This window comes from Camelus bactrianus, chromosome 5, assembly GCF_048773025.1.
Source record: "Camelus bactrianus isolate YW-2024 breed Bactrian camel chromosome 5, ASM4877302v1, whole genome shotgun sequence".
Classification (NCBI taxonomy): domain Eukaryota; kingdom Metazoa; phylum Chordata; class Mammalia; order Artiodactyla; family Camelidae; genus Camelus; species Camelus bactrianus.
Window position 1 is genome coordinate 75,264,019 of NC_133543.1, and position 20,203 is coordinate 75,284,221.

At 36.7% G+C, this 20,203-nt stretch overlaps 1 protein-coding gene across 4 annotated transcripts in view; it reads right to left on the minus strand.

Annotated features, from left to right (window-relative positions):
* Nucleotides 1-20,203, minus strand: part of PARD3B (par-3 family cell polarity regulator beta) — a 944,975-nt gene that overhangs the window by 376,065 nt on the left and 548,707 nt on the right. For all 4 annotated transcript variants that reach the window (XM_074364121.1, XM_074364119.1, XM_074364120.1 and 1 more), the window contains exon 15: nucleotides 17,367-17,482. In XM_074364121.1, the coding sequence (XP_074220222.1) occupies nucleotides 17,367-17,482 (116 nt within the window). The remainder of the gene's footprint in view (nucleotides 1-17,366; nucleotides 17,483-20,203) is intronic.

Here is a 20,203-nt window from a genome sequence, read left to right on the forward strand (position 1 = left end):
CTGTTCCATTTGGGTGTTTCCTTTCTGTATTTTGTGCCTTCATTAGATTCTCTGGTTTGAAAATGGTGCCAGTGTTGTCTTAACTCTGACTCCTCGTCCTCTGCTCCAGCCCAAATGTAAGTGGTCAAGCTTGACTTGGACCACAGACAGGGAATCAGGTCACTGCTCTTTTACCACTTTTCTAACTGATTCTACAATTCTGTCAAAACAGGATTGAAATAATGGTCTCTAAAGACATGGATCTAAGAGAACTCAGAAATTCAGCCAGCGGACATGAGGCTCTCTTTAAACCTCTACACACAAGCAGGGACCAGAAGCTTATGACCTTGCAGGGCAGCTAGGGCAGACAATGCAATGTCACCGACAAGTCTGCTCTCCCTACCTACTTTCTGGCTAGAAGGTACGTGATACGTCATAGCCTGGCCAGTGGGATGAAAGTGGAAGCACGCTGGGCGGCACTTAGACCATACTGGGTATCTTGATAGAGAGGGAGGAATGGTGGCAGGCCCTTTTGTCTCCTCCCTGCCCACCAGCTTCTTTTTTTCCTTTGAACAGGGATATGATTTCTGAAGCTACAATAGCCATCTGGACACTGAAATAACAAATATGAAAACAAAGGCTCACAGATCAAGGATGACAGAAGGGAAAAGGAGAAGAAGCCTCGGTCTCTGATGGCCTCACTGGGACCCTGAATTGCCCTATTCAGACTTCAGGTTGTGTGTGACAAATAAACTCCCATTTATCACACCACCGCTGGTAGAGCTCTCAGAGCGCTGCAGTGGAGTGTGCGCCTACTCTGGTCGGGAGTAACTTTCTGTGTCGACCTGAAAGCTGTCAACAAACGTCTCATCATTCTGCCCAGAAATACTCTTAGCCTCTCTTCTCGGTGATAGTCCTCAATGATGCAAGGTCAGCCAATGCACCTTGCACCTTCCTTGTCCTTTTTGTAGTTAAATATCCCCATTTCTTTCTGTCATGGACAGGATTACCTGCTTTTTAAATTCTATTTTAAAATTATTTTAATATTGCCAATTGATTTTATTCTAATTGTGAATGTAATACATATTTGAAGATTTGAAATATATGGAAATGTATAAATAAGATAAAAATGATCCTTGCAACTTCCGCCATTGATATATGTATTCCGTTATTGATATATGTATAGACACGCCCATCTATGCACATGTACAGACATTAATTGTACACTGTGTTCTTCAAGTGTTTTATCATTAACATCTCATGTCATTAAATAGTCTGAAGATTTTTATTGGTTGCATAATAGTCTATCATATCTATTAGATTAATAGCTTACAATCTCAATAACTCTCTTATTGCTGGAAAATTAAGTTCACTACAGTGAAAAATCCTTAAATTTAAATCATGGTCAAATCTTTAAATCTTTTTTGTAGGATAATTCCTTGAAATGGAATTACTGGATAAAAGATAAAAATATTGAGTGCTAAGGTGCCTTATAGAATTACCACATTGCTTTACAGTAAAGCAGCAACAACTTAAATATCCAGCAAGCATGTGTTGCAAGACTGGCGCATGTCTTTTGCAACATTTGCCAATGTCTGCCTATATAGTATCTTAATTTCCTTAATTATTTGAGAGGCTGAATATATTTAACATATATCGGCTGATTACATTTTTTCTTTTGTGTATTGTCTGATCATATATTTTTCAAATTTTGTATTGAAGTGTTTTCCAATTACTAACAAGAGCTCTTCCTATATTCAAGATGTTAATCCTTTGTCATGTATTTTATAATTATTCCTTTATTCTCTTGAACAACACAGAACGTGTGGCTAATAGGGAGCGATGATTAAGTGTCTCTTAAACAGGGTCTCTTAATCCTATTTTAAGAATGTTGGGGTTTCCAAATTAATTAACTTTTCAGGATGTTGCTGGATTAAAAAGAACAACGTAATCCAAAGTGAACTCATCTGCTCTTTCCTTAGTGTCACGTATATTATCCATAGTCACTCTCTTCTCTAACTTAAGAAAAAAGATTTTCTCTTTTCACTCAAATAAACTTCTCTACATATTTCTCTTGTATACTAGCATTTTATTTTCAAAATGAACCTTCTAAAACATGCTTAGAAAAGTACACAGTAATGATATACTGAACACCTGTTTAAGACTACTGCCTTCTTCTTACAAATATAATATTCCCAATTCATTAATGATGGAGTGTATCATGAGCTTCTCCAGTAGGGTAGACAGACTGAATTATCTTTAGAAATTCTTGTCCTTAATGATTCTGTGACCATATTTTCAGTATAATAACATCTCTAAATTATGGTTTGTTTATGGATAAGCCCTTAAAGTGAGAGCTTTTTTTTTTTTTAAATATGGATACAGATTTAGACATCTAAGGGTTTAGTTAATTTAGCCAATTTAAGAGTTAACTTATATACCTAACAATATCAAGTAGCGATGCCGGACACTGCTTAAATCAGGTTACGTTAATAAGAGGCCTGTTAAAGATCCTCAGCTGTCTTAGCACATGAGGCTATAGGAAGAAGAATGAACTTGTATCAATAAATTCTTTGATTGAATCTAAATAAAAATTTGCTTTGTGGATAAAAACAGGCATAGACGTTATGAAGCCGTAGTGGGGGAGCCTGCACCAAGTGTAAGCTGTGTAGAATATTTTCAATTTATTCTGAGCCACTCATGTTCTTTGACTCAGACTCTTTTTGGTATCACTTTGGGATATTTGTCATGACGACTAATACTCTGTGACCCAAGGTGAGCAAAAAAAAATCTCTGAATATTCAGCTTTATACAACATTCGTGACAGCTCACATGCAATCGAATTGCTCTACACTAATGTAATTCAATTTCTTGTTGCTGCAGGTAAAAGCAAGCAGTTCAAGAATGTTTTGAATATAATTCCCATGGCACAGGGTTTATGCACAGCTTACAGTATCCTTCTGCAAACAGATTTATAGAAAATGAAAAGGGGATTCATAAGTAAGAAGCATGCAGGTTTTTCTGTTGTTGTTAGAGAAATATTATCTTCAAATTCTTTTAATTCAACAAACAAAAGGAAAAAGTCTTATACGTTAAAATATAAATAAAAGGATATACTTCTTGAGCTTAAAAAGAAAATAACCAAAGGAAAAGATAGAAGAATACAAAGGGGGAAAAATGTCAAGGATGGAAGTCTAGGAAGGGCCACAAAACAATCTGATCTAATTAACCCTCTCTGGCAGTGAGAGGGAATTCACATGATCTAAATCAATTATGTCAAGTGATTGCCTAATTTATTCATAGATTCCTCCAATTAGGAAATAAAGCACACAGCCCTTTTCTTCAAGATTTAAACAACTGCTTTCACTCTTTTCTATGTAATGGAATTAAAGCCCTTAGCCTATTATATTTCCTGTGTTTGACTCTTCCCTTAAATCTGTTCATTATTATGAACCTTTTCTAAACACTTTCAAATGAACAAAACTAGTCTGGGTAAGTAAAAGTGAACGTAGAATGCTATATTCTACACCCTCCTAAGATATTTTTTAGCCCTACTCGACTTTGCTACCCAAATCGAACATTTATTTGCATTTTTATTCATCTATTCATTCAATCTTTTGATGTAGGAAAGGTGAACCTGCCCACTGAGTAGGATCAGTGAAATCAATCATGAAGATCAATGGGTTTCTGAGATCACAGCCAGGTTGCTCTCATGCTATCCATTCATATCTTCCATCTTGGATTTACTCCACACTTACACATTCTAAGTAGTAAGGAAGATGCCAAAGAAGTGTAAGGAATGACCCTGCAGGGGCTTGCAATCTGACTGGAGTGGGTATAATTAATTCTCCCTCAGTAGGTACTCAAAAGAGTACGCAATTCTGTGCTAAAATTGGTAAAACCAAAGGTAATTGCTTTAGGAAGTCAGAGAAAGAGCTGGAAAAAATGACAGCTCCCTGGAGCAGGCAAGACTTGAGTGGGCCCTGAATGAAAGTTAAAATTTAAATAGGAAGGAAGAGAGGATGATGAGTCTTCCATTTTTAGAGTTAAGACTGGGAAATTAATAATTCTCACTTGCAACGGAAAGGCTTAAGGGTTTAGAGCCCAGGCATGGAAGTTAAATGTACCCGAGTTCAAATCCTGGCTACCCCGCTTCCTAGCTATGACACCTTACAGAAGTCAGTCTCTTTATGAACCATTACATTTATCTGTAAAATGGCAAATAACTACACCTGGTAAATAGCAAATGCACAAAAAACACTAGGTACTACCACTACCATTATAGATAATACTATGTTCCCTCTTTTTTCTCTTCATAGTGTAGATTAATAGGTATCATCACTGCCTTGAATACTGGGCTGAGGAAATCTGATCTGTTTACCAGGAGTAAAGGAAAGTCTGCAGTTTCTAGCCACTGACAATCCAGTAACATATGAGAGGTTCTTCCTGAGACATATTGCATGCAGCCAGCCACATTCTGTCATCATCATCCGTGATCAATTCACGCTTGGTTATAGCCCTGCTCTTTCACGCTGCTCTGCAGTTAATTCCTACTTAGTTAGCGACCGTAGACATTTCTCCACCCTGGAGATGCTCTCTCAGGTTGCATCCCCCTTCACAGCACTGCTCCACATGTCCCAGCTTGTCGGAAATCCTTTGTTCACCCTGCTCTGATTCTTGTACATCATCTTTCAACCTCACAAACACATCTTCTCTGCCAAGGGCATTCCTCAGAGCTCTACTCCTATGAGATGGTCTGTAACCAAGGCTCCTGTGATCAAGTAAGTTTGGGAAATGCTGCATTTCACTATATCTTGAAAACTTGTGGGGACAAGCCCACAACGTGCATAAAACACATTAAAGGCAGTGAACCATCTTGTATTTAAATGGCTGTTTAACTCAGAATTTTCCAAATTCGCTAAACCATTCTTTACTATATCATTCAAGTCATTATGAAGACATTCACTCTATTTAGTTTTAATTAAATTTTATGTTCACCTATTTTTATATTATCTTCAATCTTTGATAAGCCTTCACTACTAGGCTATAGATGGAGGACTTTGCTTTGTGACTTACCTCTAGAGAAAAACAAAAAACAGAGAACAACTAAGATTATTTACCTGGAATCTACTGATTTATTAAGGGTGGAAACAGGCATCTCTGATAACTCATTTTTCACTCAGTTTGGGTGCTACATTATTTTTTTCCAAATTTAGAAAATGGGCTAAATGTTTTCCAATCCCTTGGTACACTCTTGTTTTACTTTTAAGAAATTTCAGCTGAAACTTTACAGGTCTCACAATTCCGTCAGGACAATCGTGTTGTGCTTGGGGATTACGCCAGTTAGCTCCTGGATCAGCAGAGCGTAGATCGGCTAGTCCCAGCTCACTTCAAACCATCACTCATGATTAGTCAATTTCCAATTTGATCTCTGTTTTAATTTTATTTAATTTTAATACCTTCATTGGCTAGAGTTCCTCCTAACCTTTTCTTATGAACATTAGAAACCAAGTGGGGATTGAATCATTAGCATTTCCAGTCATGTTCCCTCTCTCCACAATTTGTGCAAGTTAGCTTGTTGTACTAGATATCTGTCTGGTGCCTGTATTCTCTTATTTTATCATGACTGTTTATATTCTTAATCTCTCAAACTTTGTTCCTGAGACTACTTCCACTAAAGGAAACTCACAGAAGTAAGATGCTGTTGTCTTGTCACTGATAAGCCTCAATTATTTAGAACAGTACATAGCGCAGAAGCAGCGCTCAATGAATATTTGTTAAAGGAAGAGACGGATGGATGAATTTTACATGGGACTGAAATTATATCTTCAAGTGCTGGACAACTTTTTCAGTCTTATGAAAACAGAGTAAGTGTTTCTGGTGACACCAGCCCTTGTACTAATGTGCTCTAAAGCAGCCAAAACCACTGTATATAAAGTACAGTAGGTTTAGTGTTCCCATGAAGAACTACAAAGACATTGTTTTAGTAAGATGAATGGACTTCCCCTAGATTAAGACATTTTTCTCATAAATAAGTCCAAGTTCTGACTCTGCCTCTGATTCATGTTCAGCTAGACATTTTCTAACCAGTTAATGAAAGATACAGATGTAGTAATTAATATGTACTTTGGAGCAAGAAACACACTTAGCTTTAGGAAAGTAAAAGCAAATATCTATTTTTCCCCAAGAGCAATAGTTGAGATTTGACCTTTAATGTAGAATAACATTTTACTTCTAAAAAGCGATATTTAATTTAGAAATTTTCAGCCTTACAGCAAAAATGCTCAGATAATTCACAAGAGAAAATATACAACAAATAAATATATGAAAAATGTTTACCCACAGAAGTAATTTTAAAAGTAAAATACAAATAGCCCTTTTGAGTCAAAACTGGCAAAAAAGAAAAAAAAAAACAAAAGACGACACCCAGATTCTTTCATTTACTACTGAGATGAGCTAAATTTCCTTCTGAGAGGGCAACTGGTCACAGATGTCAAAAGCCTTAATCTTTATACAACATTTGGCCAAAGAGTTATACATATCAAAATTTACTATGATGAAATAATCATGATTATTTACAAAGGTTTATACACTAGTAGGGTCAATGCATTGCTATTCGGAGGAGCAAAAAAATTGGAAACAAATTACAAACCAAATAATATAATACTAGGCAAAACAGGTTACATTCACTCAAGAGCAAGCTTTACAATTAAAAGATATTATTATAGAAGCAAAGACACAGAGTCTAATATTTAAGCTAGATTATTCTTAAAGGACTCAACTTGAAAAGCATATATTTAGTACAATAACTGGGGAAAAGTTAGAATATAAAAATATGAATATGTATACATGAGAATAAAAATAAGCAAGATTAAAGATGTTTTGCTTTTTAAAGAACAAACTGCAACTACTGCACCTAAAAATGAGATAGTTGCGCCTTCCTACAGTAGCTTAAATCTCTGCATAAAGTATTACCAATAACAAATATTTATTATTCTGAATACCATCTGGAAGGGACAACTGTAAAACTCCCAAACTTCGTTAACATGGATTCATTATATTATACATGATACTTTATTATACTGTATTTAATTATTTATTTATATATAATATCTTCAGCCAATGGAACCCTCACTTCAAAACAACTGAAATGTTTCATATTTGCAAGAAGAATTTAAATATTTTGTTTAGCTTTGCATAGCTCCCTTAGCTTCATATTTTATAAAGATGTTTTTACATTAGTACAAAAGTTCCTTAAAAAGGAACACAGAATTTCATTTAAATATGAACAATGGTTTAGAAAGCGAAGGCAAGTGGGAAGGAAAAAAAGGTTCATATTTGGCTTTATTTAAAATGCTCAGTATTCGAGATGTGGAGTCTCCACGGAGGTGCAAAATATAAAGAAGAAAGCACTTCATGTACTAATCCAAGTTTTAAGAGGGGTCTGGAATATTTCAGTTCTAAAGGATAAAGCAGTTTTTCCATGGATCAAGATTTCCCAACAGAGCACAAGTAATGCTCTGAATACAGAGAGGCCAGTTCAGGAAAGATCTGGCGTACATTTGTTATTGGCATAGTATCATTAGTTAAGGCTCAACCATAAACATTTCCAAATTTTATAGTTTTCTTTACATTTCTTGTGGGAAAACAGTGGTGGGCTTTTCTTCTAGACACTAGATTTTAATTTCTTATCTATATATTCCACTAAACAATACCCCAGCTTAAGAAATATAATCTTAGTGGAAAACTATGGCAATATTTGAGACCATTTGCGAGCCATTATTGAATTAAGAATCTTCAGCAAGTGATACTGGGAAAACTGGACAGCTGCAGGTAAATCAATGAAGTTACAACATTGCCTCACACCATACACAAAAATAAACTCAAAATGGCTTAAAGACTTAAACATAAGACACTATAAACCTCTTAGAAGAAATCATAGGCAAACATTATCTGACATAAATCATAGATAGCCATGTTCTCCTAGGGCAGTCTACAAAGGCAATAGGAATAAAAGCAAAAATAAACAAATCGGATCTAATTAAGCTTGAAAGCTTTTGCAGAGCAAAAGAAACCATAAGCAAAACAAAAAGACAGCCTACAGAATGGGAGAAAATATTTGCAAATGATGAGACTGAGAAGGGTTTAATTTCCAGAATATATAAACTTAATTACAAAAGGCAATCCAATCTAAAATGGGCAGAAGACCTAAATAAGCAATTCTCCAATGAAGACATATAAATGGCCAATAGGCACATTAAAAAAATGCTCAGTAGCACTAATTATCAGAGAAATTCAAATCAAAACTACAATGAGGTATTACCTCACATCAGACAGAATGGTCATTGTTAAAAAGTCCACAAACAATAAATGTTGGAGAGAGTGTGAATAACAGGGAACCCTCACACACTGTTGGTGGGAATGCAGTTTGGTGCAGCCGTTATGGAAAATAGTATGGAGATTCCTCAATAAACTACAAATAGACTTAACATATGACCCAACAATCCCACTTCTGGGCATATATCCTGAGGGAACTTTATTTAAAAAAGCTACATGTACCCCAATGTTCATAGCAGCACTATATACAATAGCCAAGACATGGAAGCAATCTAAACATCCATCGACAGATGACTGGATAAAGAAGTTGTGGTATATTTACACAGTGGAATACTACTAAGCCATAAAAAATAAAAAACAATGCCATTTACAGCAACATGGATGGATCTGAAGATTGTCATTCTAAGTGAAGGCAGAAAAAGAAAAAGAATGCTATCACTCCATATGTAGAATCTAAAAAAAAAGAGACACAAAGGAACTTATTTACAAAACAGACAAACTCACAGATGTAGAAAACAAACTTATATTTGTGGGGGGGGAAGGGATGGGATAGGATAAATTGGAAGTTCAGGATTTGTAGATACTAAGTACTAAATATGAGATAAATAAACAACAAGTTTATACTGTATAGCACAGGGAACTATATCTTGTCATAATCCATAATGAAGAATATGAAAATGAATATAAGCATGTGTGTATGACTGAAACATTATGCTGTACATCAGAAATTGAGACAACATTGTAAATGGACTATATGTCAATTAAAAAAAGCATTCTAAAAAATAAATTAGAATTAAAAAAAATTTTTTTAATTAAAAAAAAAGGAATCTACCTACAAAATCCATAATAACCTTTCCCCTAGTATTTCACAATACTTAGGAGAATTTACTTATACTGATGATTCAAGTCAACCACCAATTACCAAAAAAAGTGTGTAGGAGATGAAGAGGCTCACGTCTAACACAACTACTACTACTGCCCTCTGGGTGACTGCTGCTTTTCTAATAACATCACTGAACTTCTTATGTTCTGGGTACCAGGTTAAGTGTTTTTATGTAAGAGGAGTAATCCTTGCTTGAAAGATGATTTTCTTCCTGATAGGGGCATGTAAGAGAGTTGGGCCTCTCAGTCATTCAACAAATGGTAGATGAGAGCAATTGTTTTAAAGGCATTAAGCAGCATTTATTCATTGGAGTATGGCAGTGTTGGGACGGAAGGTGTCACAACCTTCAGATGAGGATACAACATATAAAGTAGCATCCATGTACCATTTCTACATAAAAGGCATCGTTTTCCAATTAATAGTACATGGACACACAGTCAAATTATTCTTGAAAATGCATTTCTTAGGGAATGTTAAAAAAAAAAAAAACCAAGAAAAAAAGATACATACAGAATTACACGGAGGAAAACAGGTCTTTTACAGACAGAAGCATTTGTGTACCTTTGCTTCCAACCCAAATAGTTCTTCTATTCAATTTTAAACAGAATCTGCATTATTCTGCTCTAATACAATGATCTTGTGAAATTACAGGTATAGAGAAGTGATCTATATCATTGTAATTTAGTTAATAATACTAGTCCATAATTCATTTTCATTTTTAAATGTGCAACTGTATGAAATTTAATTACATGTTTTAGTTAAGGCAAATATTGGTTTTTCTTAATGTTTTGAAAGAGGCCTGGCTTTGGATGTGTGAAGTCAGTTATTCTAAGTTTTCCTGGCTTCTCTTTGCTCACCAGAGAAGAATTCAGCCTGAGTCCTGAGATGTATATTTCTCTATGCTCATTTAACTTGTTTCCATCTACTCACCCTACTTCAGTTATAACCTGCATGGTTACATTAACTATATAAACAGGAAGGTACACTAATTTTTTTCTTAAATCTGCATCCTTCATCTCATAATGAAAAATACACAATGGTTCCTTTTCCAAATTTCTGGTGAATTTTGCTTCTCTTCCCAGTCTTCATGAGTTGTTTATATATATATATATATTTTTTTTCCTTGCATACCAAACATACCACAAACCAGAATTCAGTTTTCCGTCATTATTAATTTCCTAGACATCAAATCTGGTAAACTTGATGCATTATCTGACATGGCTGTCATCACTTGATATATCTGGGGTGCAGGTTCAATTTTAAACAGATTTGAGCTTTTCAATATTAGCCACAAAAATATCTATAGAGAGCTCTCAGACGCCTCCTAAGTCACCTCTCCTTCAGGCAAAGTATCTTTATTTAGCAACCTTCAACGGTGTTTCATCAGACGTGGTTACTAGCCTGCCATCAATATCTGGATGCCTTATATACTGTTTTTGTCTCTATTAAAATACTGTACCCAGAGTTAAACACAGCACTATAGATGTGTTCTGACCGGTTCCGGGTACAGTGGAACTGTTGTCTTCCTTGATCAGGTGACATGGGACTAGCTTTGGGGGTGGCCACGTCAGGCAAGAGCTAAAAACCAGGGACATCAGTGACTGTTCTTACACCAGGTCTCCTAAAGCCTCTACTTGTACAACTGATTTCTGCTAACCTGACTTCAGGATAATACCTTTACCATTTACCACCCTATCTAAAATAGGCTTGCCTCTCCCCATGCTTCATCTCTACCTGAATTTGGCTTCAGAGAAATCATCTCTATTTGAAAATTTATTATTTATTTTCTTATGTGCAACTTTATCATCTATTTACCCCAACAAAGATGACAACACCCTAAGAATGAAGCCTTTATCTTTTTCACGTAGGATAGTGCCTGGCATATAGAAAGTACCCAATAAATGCCTGTTATTATTTAATAAATTCTATCTTTTTCACTTCTGGATAAATCATTTGAATGCTAATTCGGTCAATCTAACACATTACCCAATTCTCTGCGACAAAATCTACTGAAAATTTGGTAAGAATGCCTTTCATGCCTTCATTCAACTTAAATGTACCTATTCTTCATCAAATTCCATTGTTTTATTAGAATACAATGAGAGGGAGCAGGTACAGAGTCTTCAGTATATGTTATTTAATTCCGTTCAGAGTGACAATGAGCCTTAATTAGCATACTTGGGGAAAGGGCATTCTAAGGCTATTACCCACAGAGTAATGCTATTACTCTGGTAAAAGTCTCAATCCAAGAACAAATTTAAACACCTTTATTAAGATCAATGTAAACTATATTTGTAATATTTCCCTGCTTTATCAGTCTAGAAATTCTATCAGAAATGAAAGGAGACATCAGTTGTTTCAGAGACCTCCATGGAGGTTGCTAATTTTTTTTTTTTCTTTTCTTTTCTTTTCTTTTTACAAACACGGAAATCCTCTGAGGATCAGCACTGAGATCACTAGTTTTACTGGCTGTCTCTGGAACTCATCATCTCTGTGAACACTGGCAATTGGCTTCCTGTCCTCCGGTGTGAGGCGGACTCTTCTTAATTTCTAATGATCAGGGATAGTGGCTTTAGAATCACACTCCTTGTAGTGTGCAGTGATATAAACTGTCCAGACTCCCATTTGCTGGCAGCCATGCTTTGCCAGTTTGATCAGCATTCTCTCGTGTGCATGCAGATAAAATTAACTCGGGAACTGGGGAGGGGGGGGCTCTGCTTTCCACCTGACAGCTGCTAGGTGCTCTAAACAATGGGCCACCACACTTTCTTTTTTGCGCTCTAAGAATAGCCCGACTGTGTAACTCTTACAGGTTTTGAAAGCCTCATCACTGCAGCTGTTTAGCGCTTCCTACACTTACTCTTTTAGATTATTGTTACTCGTTGTTGACACGATTTGCTTCTCTTCCTCTTCTCTACATGGCCAAGGTGATCAATCAGTTCCTCAAGTAGCCACACCAGTGCTTCAGATGCCTCTCCCTCTCCTTCTGCGTTATCATCATCATGTCAACACTTCCTTCTGGGAATCTTAATTCTTGAGTTTTCCTTTCTCACAAGGGATTTAATCTAGGTACCTGAAGTAAGTATCATTTCTCTCATTTACTCCTGAATCCTCAGGATTTAATGCACTCCCTGGCACATAGTAGGTACTCAATAAATATCTGTTCAATGAACAAGTAAGTATTCTCAGTAATGCCTTCATTTTGACTTCCTGAAGCTTAGGGTATGCGCCTGATTATGTCCTCACACTCCTCCTCATCTGTTTGAGTGGTGGACACTTTCTTTTAGTATTACCATTCATTCTTCTTTATCAACCAGGTCTTTGTTTTTTTTATTAAGTCAAAGTTATATCTTAAACAGTGGTACTCATTCCAGCTTTCACCATATGCAGAAGTATTACTTAATTGATGGGCAATTAAGAAGATCCATGGATATAAATAACAATTTATATGAAAAATGTTAATATATTATATGGCATTACATGATATGTTAATTGATAAATCAGCACCACAGTTATCAGAATACACAGTTTTATAAAAATTCTAAGTATTCAGTGTTCAGAATTTTTCTCTTATTACTGAGAATGCATATGAAAGTCCCTCACTATACTATTTTGGTGCCCGTCTTCCATTGGATGCTAGAGATACCTGACTGCTCTCTGAGAGGAAAACCTGATGTGTATGAAAGGGTTAATTTCAAAATTGGGCTGAAATAGTTACCTTTTGTTGATAAGAGAAATCAGCTGATTATAATTTACTTCAACTGTGTCTACACATATTTCTGTCTTAAAACAAATTTATGGCAAGCAACTAACAGAAAAGTAAATGGCTGAATCACCAATCTTGAAAGAGAATTAGCCAACTTATCTATCGTCTTGATTTTAGGGACAGTCATTCAAGACACATGCACTTTTTTAAGAGACTGTGAGATGTGGAATGTTAGCAATCTTCATTGTCAGGAAACTTCCTAAGATTTCCTCTGAATGCCTCATGCATCACTTTAAGCTCATTTCCTCTCATTGAACAGAGGCAGGACAGCTGGTCAGCATCTTCCATCTGCACTGCCCTCTGTCTTCCCCTAACTGTGTTACTGAACACCCTTCTGAAATGGGAGTAGGAGGCCAATTTGAAACAGAAGAGAAAACTCTCAGAAAAAAATCTTATGGGAAATAGCATTTTAAACTTCACTTTGAATGGGGCTATAGATTAGGTCAAGGAATGGGCCAAAATACTGAAGTGCTGTCTTTTGAATAATTCAGATTAATTCTTAGATAGTATTACGGGGTCATAAAACACCAGGCCTGGATATTAAAGATGTTTATGTCTCATCAAAAAGTCTTTGAATGTAGCTCCCTGGCATACTGCCAACAGGGGCAGCTCTTTGGGGGAAAACCCTATGCCAAAGGCCAAAGAGGCAGCTGTGTTATTCAGCTCCTGAGAGCTTCCAACTCAACACCCACACAGGCTCAATTATAAGCAAATTAAAGGGATCCAGACTGAACATAGTAATTCTGGTAATTTAAATAAATAGAGGAAAGTCTACAATTAGCAGAAAAAGATTGATTTTCTGGAAAACCCAGAAAATGACACCCTAACCCCTTTGAATGAGCATAGTTACATCTAATTATTTAAAAATAAATTCCCTTTATTCATCATTTTAATCATTTCTGATCTGACTTAAATGTGGCCACATGCATGCCAGCAAAAGTATCCACAAATAATGAGGCAGAACAGCCTCAAAAAATTGTTAATTTTTAGATATATAGGAATCAATGACACTGAGCAAAATTATAATCAGGTGTCTTACACCTACATTTCAGAGAACTTCGATATTGTGTTACTCATTTCTACCTTTTTCAAATGCAAAGAAAAACTTAGAGTCATTCAGAAAGAATCAAAGATAAAATTGGAGAATCTATTAACTCACTATATTAGTAGAATAAAGAACAAAATACACATGATCATCCTGTATAGATCCTTAAAATCACATAATAAAATTCAACATTCATTCCTGATGAAACCAAATGAGCAAATAAAAAAATTTGCAAGAAGCCAGGCGTACAAAGAAATTTACATAAATTGATAAAAACATTTGTATCAGGAACCAACAGCAAACATCATAATTAATGGGCACATGCAGTGGAAGTATTCCTATTTAATTTTTAAATTCATTTTGACGAGCTGATCTAAAGGTCATGTGGGAGAATAAATGCATGTGAAGAGCCAAAGTAATTTTACAAAAGAAGAAAAAAACAGAGGAAGACTGTTCTGTAAGTTATCAAAATACAATGTAATAGGATGACAATTGAAAGAGGGTGACATGGGCGTGGGACAGACCAACTTATCAGTAGAATAGCACGTCTACATACCAAACTAAGACGACAAATAAATTGCAGAAAATTATTTACAGCACACACAACAATATTCTAAAGATGAAAGAGAAAAAGAATTTAAAAAATGGAAACACTTTTGGCAAAGTATATGAATAAACAGATCACAGAATAAGCAGCACAAATGGACCAACCCCCGCTACCCAAACCCAAAAAATCCAAATCCTTAAGTCCAAATTTGATCCAAAGGGGTAAAGTAAATTGCAAATCAAGATTCATTCATGTAACATAACACCATACAATTAGGATAAAGAAACAAAACGTGTGACTTTGACGTACGTCCATAGGCGGAAAAGCAAATACATAGAGCGCTTTCTCTAAGGACATGCGTAGCAAGCTATTTTTAAATCTTGCCTGTATCTGGGAAATAGGAGGAGGAGATGGGGTGAGAAGGCTTTACTTTTCACAAGAATTTACTGTCTTCGGAAACACAAGTAAAAAGAAATAAACGGAACCCACTCACTTTTAAAATGATTCGAACATCATCTGCCAGTGAAAATACTAGTGCAGACTCAACAGCACAAAATAAAACAAACAAAAACAAAGAAGGTGCCAATGAGGCCTATTCGCCTTTGAAGATTGTTAACGGCTTTCAAAGGAGGAACACCCAACATGAATTATATAATAAATAGGAGGCTTTAGCCTTTTTTATTGTGAACCGTATCAAATTGCTGTTTCTCTAGGTCAAAAATAGTCAAATAGCACTAATTTGCTATTCAGCCTAAATACCTTGGGATTTTATTTTTTTTTCTTTACGTTTTGAAGAATGCATCTTGACCCTGCTGAGAGGATTATTCCTATGAGCACAGTCACCAACCTTTTTAGAAAATACATTAATTCTTTACACTGGCCCAGTGCTATGTATGTGGGAAGCTAAACCACTTCCAATATTCTTTTCATCTAATCAAACAGGAAAGACACTTCCAAATGTTTACCATTCTGGCATCATCTGAGTTTACTCACTGAGAAAATCAACATGTTTATTGAGCTCACTCATTGTTCTGGGAATAGGGGTTCAGAATGTTTCTAGAAGGTTGACCCCAAGAGCCCTCTACAAGAGTGTTAGCTTTAATTTGGCACTTCCTGGAAGGGACCAAACTTTGACAGTTACTTTAAAAATGTTTTTGTAGCATATTTTACCACTTGTGCTGTATGGTGCATTTAAGCCAATATTTTTTTAGTTAGATACCTGTGTCCTGAAGAAAATAGCTCATGACCTTTGCCCAGTTAATTAAACTGAACAAATGTTACTATTGTCATTTATGGTATAAGTACAATAAAGTGCAACGGGCGACTGCCAACTATATATATTTTGCAAGGGCTATTTCAATCTAAAAAAGAAAACTCAAAAACAAAGTTTTCAGTAATCAAAAAATATAAACAAATTCTGTTTCTGGACATGCCTTAGGTTTTATTTTTATGGATGTGATCATTTTTTCTCTCTTAAAATGGATGCTATTTTATTTTCTTTTGCAGAGATTTTTAAAACCTTGGCCACTGTTCTTTTTTTTTTTTAAACTAAATGAGGAAAACAGTAATATATTTCTTGCCCCAAATGAAGAGCAGTTTTTATCCATTCATCTTCTTTATAGAGAAACTGGGAAGACAGAACAGGAAATATTTATCAAGCACTCTATAAAAATAAATTGCTCCTTAAATTATTAGTAATCACCTATATCACTGTCACACATTATTCCTGTGGTCTGTCAGAAGCTCATGCTTGAGAAAATACCCTGTTCTGACCAGTGCTCCAGACAGCTTCCTTGTTAAGGCTTTCTATCAGTCTCTCACTGTAGATGATTAGAGCAAATGTACCCCAGTGATCTAGTTAATTTATAGAAAACAGAATTAATTTCTCTGGTTTCATCAGGATGGAACACTTTTTTGAACTCCTGTAAATGAGTAACAGATAAGCACTATTTATCAGATTGTTTTGTGGAACATGCAGTTTTGATTATTCTATTTTCTTGTTGCTACTAATGAAATATGTAATGTGCCTCAAGGAAAAAAAAATGCAAATTTTGGCCACTGAACATTCCGGAAGCAATGAATATTTTGCTGAGAATTTAGTTTGCACCAGCACCGTACTCTAATAGCTCGCTCTCTCTGAGTCCTTGGGAGGACAGCGATGTTCTTGGGTATCTGAGATGTCTTCCAGGGTCTCACATTTCAGGGCCTGGGGCCCACAGTTTGGAGAGGCCCTGGCAGCCAACGGTTACCCAGGAATTCCCTGAGGGACTCAGAACTTCGATGAGGTTGTCTAGGCATGAACCCTGGGTACCTTGTTACCCTTAATCTGGTAAACCGAGGCCCCCTATATGGTGTTACAGGATTTGGAGACGGGCATTTAAAGTGATAAATCTCCACTGCTGCCCTCCCTATTCACTGCACATAGAGACGGGGCATCCCATGGAAGAGGATTCAATCACATCACTTTCCCAGGCCCTGCAATAGGTACGGACAACGAGAAGTGGAAAGGAACCAGCAGACAAGAAAAAGATGCTTACGGCATTCAGATTCTCCGGAAGGAATACTCACATTTTCCTGACCTATGCAGACCACTTTACAAAAACGTCATTTATCTCTCTTTTAAAAAGGGGTAATTACAATTCAACGTGTGAGAGGAGATGGGAAGAGAAGATGAGCATCTCCCCTCCTCCAGGCTTTAGCGGACCTGGCCCCCTAAGGCTGGAGTTGAAGAAGCAAAGACAGGACACTCAGGAAGACAGATGGGTGGAGGCTGGAGAGCTGACCTGGATGTCACCTCACCCTCACTTACCAAGGTCCATGCTCTTTGAGGCTTTCAGATTCATTGATTCAGGCTGCCTGGCTGGTGTCACAGATCTAAAGTTGATGTGCTGATCTGGAAAATACACTGCTGAGTCCACCCCAGAGCTGCAGAAAGAAGCCATATGCCGTATTTAGGTTCAGAATATGATCTTCCTCCCCCTCCCCAGAAGGCAGCAGTTCTCATTTCAAGCACAGCCCCTCATCGCTCCCCCTACAGCTCCCAACCCTACATTTCTACCACTTCTTGAACCTCAGGTTTCTTTTATGAGATGGAGCAACTCTGTTTTCATGTGTTTTATCACAATCTGCAATTTAAATAATATTCTCCGGCTAATATCATGTTTTCCTCTTCACTGATTTCTGCTAATTGGGATCCTGCTGTACAATATATAACTTTAAGTGGGGAAGGCGAACCTGGAAAGCACTGGAGCGTCAAAGGATGTCGCTTGACATCAGCACAGCCTGAAAGCAGGTTCAGAGAGATCTGTGCGCCCAGCGCGCCCTTCCTTTAAAAACAAGTGAAAGGGCTGTATCCTTTAGAGAAAACCATCCTGTTGAATGACTAATGGCTGCAGTAGTTTGGTTTTCTACTTTATTTAGGCCTATTTTCTAAAACTAATGTTAATGCTAAGCAAATAGCCTGCTCATCAATAATACCAACAGGAAATAACAGGAAAAGCACAGTTGACAATTTAGACACAAGATACATCAAATGCCCATTACAGTACTTGTATTCAATCTCAAAGAATTCTATTTCTGCTGAATATTTTATTTATTCTGCTTGAAGATGGAGGAGATTATGTAAGACAATTTACAGACAATACCTTATTTCTTGATCTAGAAAGAAATTGTATTTATACACTTTTCATAAATTAAATTACAGTCTCTTTCTCCCTTGGTACTCTCATGTATTTAGAAAGTAAATATGGTAGCTCATTTCAACACAATTTTATTCTCATCTTAAATACAGTGAAAACTCCAATCAAGTTTCTTTGTAAATCTGAGAGTAATGAGGTTGCGTTTTTTTCAAACAGTTGGGATTTGACACTATAAACAAGAAAACAACCACCAGAAAATTCAACTAATTTGAATGAGAATCCTTCTAAAACATACAGGGGATCTCGCTTTCTTAGCCTAATATACCAAAATAAGTTTAATCTTTTCTTGAAACTTATTAGTCATGCATATTTAATATTGCCTTGCAGCAATAATAATATTGCTGAATGAACGAGCCTCCATTATTGGGATATAGTGTAATACAGCACAGCCCGCAAAAGCACAGACACCGGAGCAGGTCCGCCCAGTTCTAAACCCTGGCTCTGCTCGTTCCTACCCGTGGTACCTGGGCGAGCCCATGAGCCTCTCTGTTTCCAAAATGGGTATAATTAAGCTCCCTACCTCGTAGGGTTAAGAGATAGAATGAGCTATAAAGATTTGTAAAGTAAGGAGAACAGTGTCTGGCGCAGAGTATGTGCTACAGAAGCATTTAGGAAACAAATAAGTAGATGAATAAACTTTTTTTTTTTTCCCCAAAAGACTTTAAATGTCTGTTTTTCAAGTTATCCTTTTTTTTTTTTTTTTTTTTTACAGTTTCTTTGCCTTCTTTTTTGTCAGACTCTCTGTGGGCCTGCGACTAAGAGCCCTTCTCCCCTCCTATTTAGAAGGGAAGTGGTATGATGTTTAGGGCCCTGGGCTTGGGCGCTAGATGCCAGGGTGCGCGACCTCAGTTCACTAGTGCATAAAATGGACAGTAATAGAATTTACTCAATAAAGTTGCGGTAATGATAAAGTAAACTAAGATACGTTAAATACCGACAGGAGTGCCTAGCACACAATAAGAGCACAGTAAAAGCAAGCGCTTAACCCTTTTCTTTACTTCTGGAGGTCAAAGCGGTCTTTGAAGGAGTGCCTGACATACTGTCCGGCAAAGAACTATACAGTGCACCCTCCATTTCCTCCAGACTGCATTCTAGGGTCATCCAATCTGGGATCAAAAATATTCAGGAAAAAAAATTTCCAAAAAGCTCCCAAAAGCAAGAATTGAATTTTCCATGCCCTGGCAACTATTTACATAGCACTTACATTGTATTAGGTGATTTAAAGTATATGGGAGGATGTTATATGCAAATACAATTTGCATGTAACAGGACAGAAGTTTAAATCTATCCTTCAGGATGATGAAGCTTTTTCTTTTTGGGTTCTTAGTATTGGTGTCTGGCTGCATTCTCAATAGAGAAAGCTACTGACATAAAGCACATGAGAGGTGGACCCAGTGATGGTGGCAACATGCGCCAGCTGTGTACAAAAATCCTGACCCACTAGTGCTGCTGACACTGGCCTGGCATAACAGCAATGTTTGAATTGTTTCAGCCCATTTTAAAGAAGAATTCTGAGGTGCTATGGTCAACCTGAGCTTCTCCTTGAGCGCTAATGTTTCTGAAGCACTTGACTTTAAAAGTGTTATTTGACCTTTATTTGTGCTCAGTTTCCCATCCTTTGATCTCTGGTGATATGTGGTTTTAGTGTCAGAAAGACTCATGGTCTTCACAGAATCAATGAATTTAAGAGCTGGAAGGCATTAAAGTTCACCCCATCTAACTCTTCCTCTTGTAGATAAGACACTGAGGCCCAAAGTGTCCACTGATGTTTCAAGGTCACACAGCTGGCCAGTGGCAAAGTCAGGACCAGAACCATGCTTTCTTGAAGGTTTCCCAGAGCCACAAAAGCTTTGGTTAAAATGGTGCCCAGCCTAGGACATAGGTTGTCCTGACCCTGAATCCACAGAAACCAAACTTTCCCTCTTAGTGCAAAGCCACACACACCCTC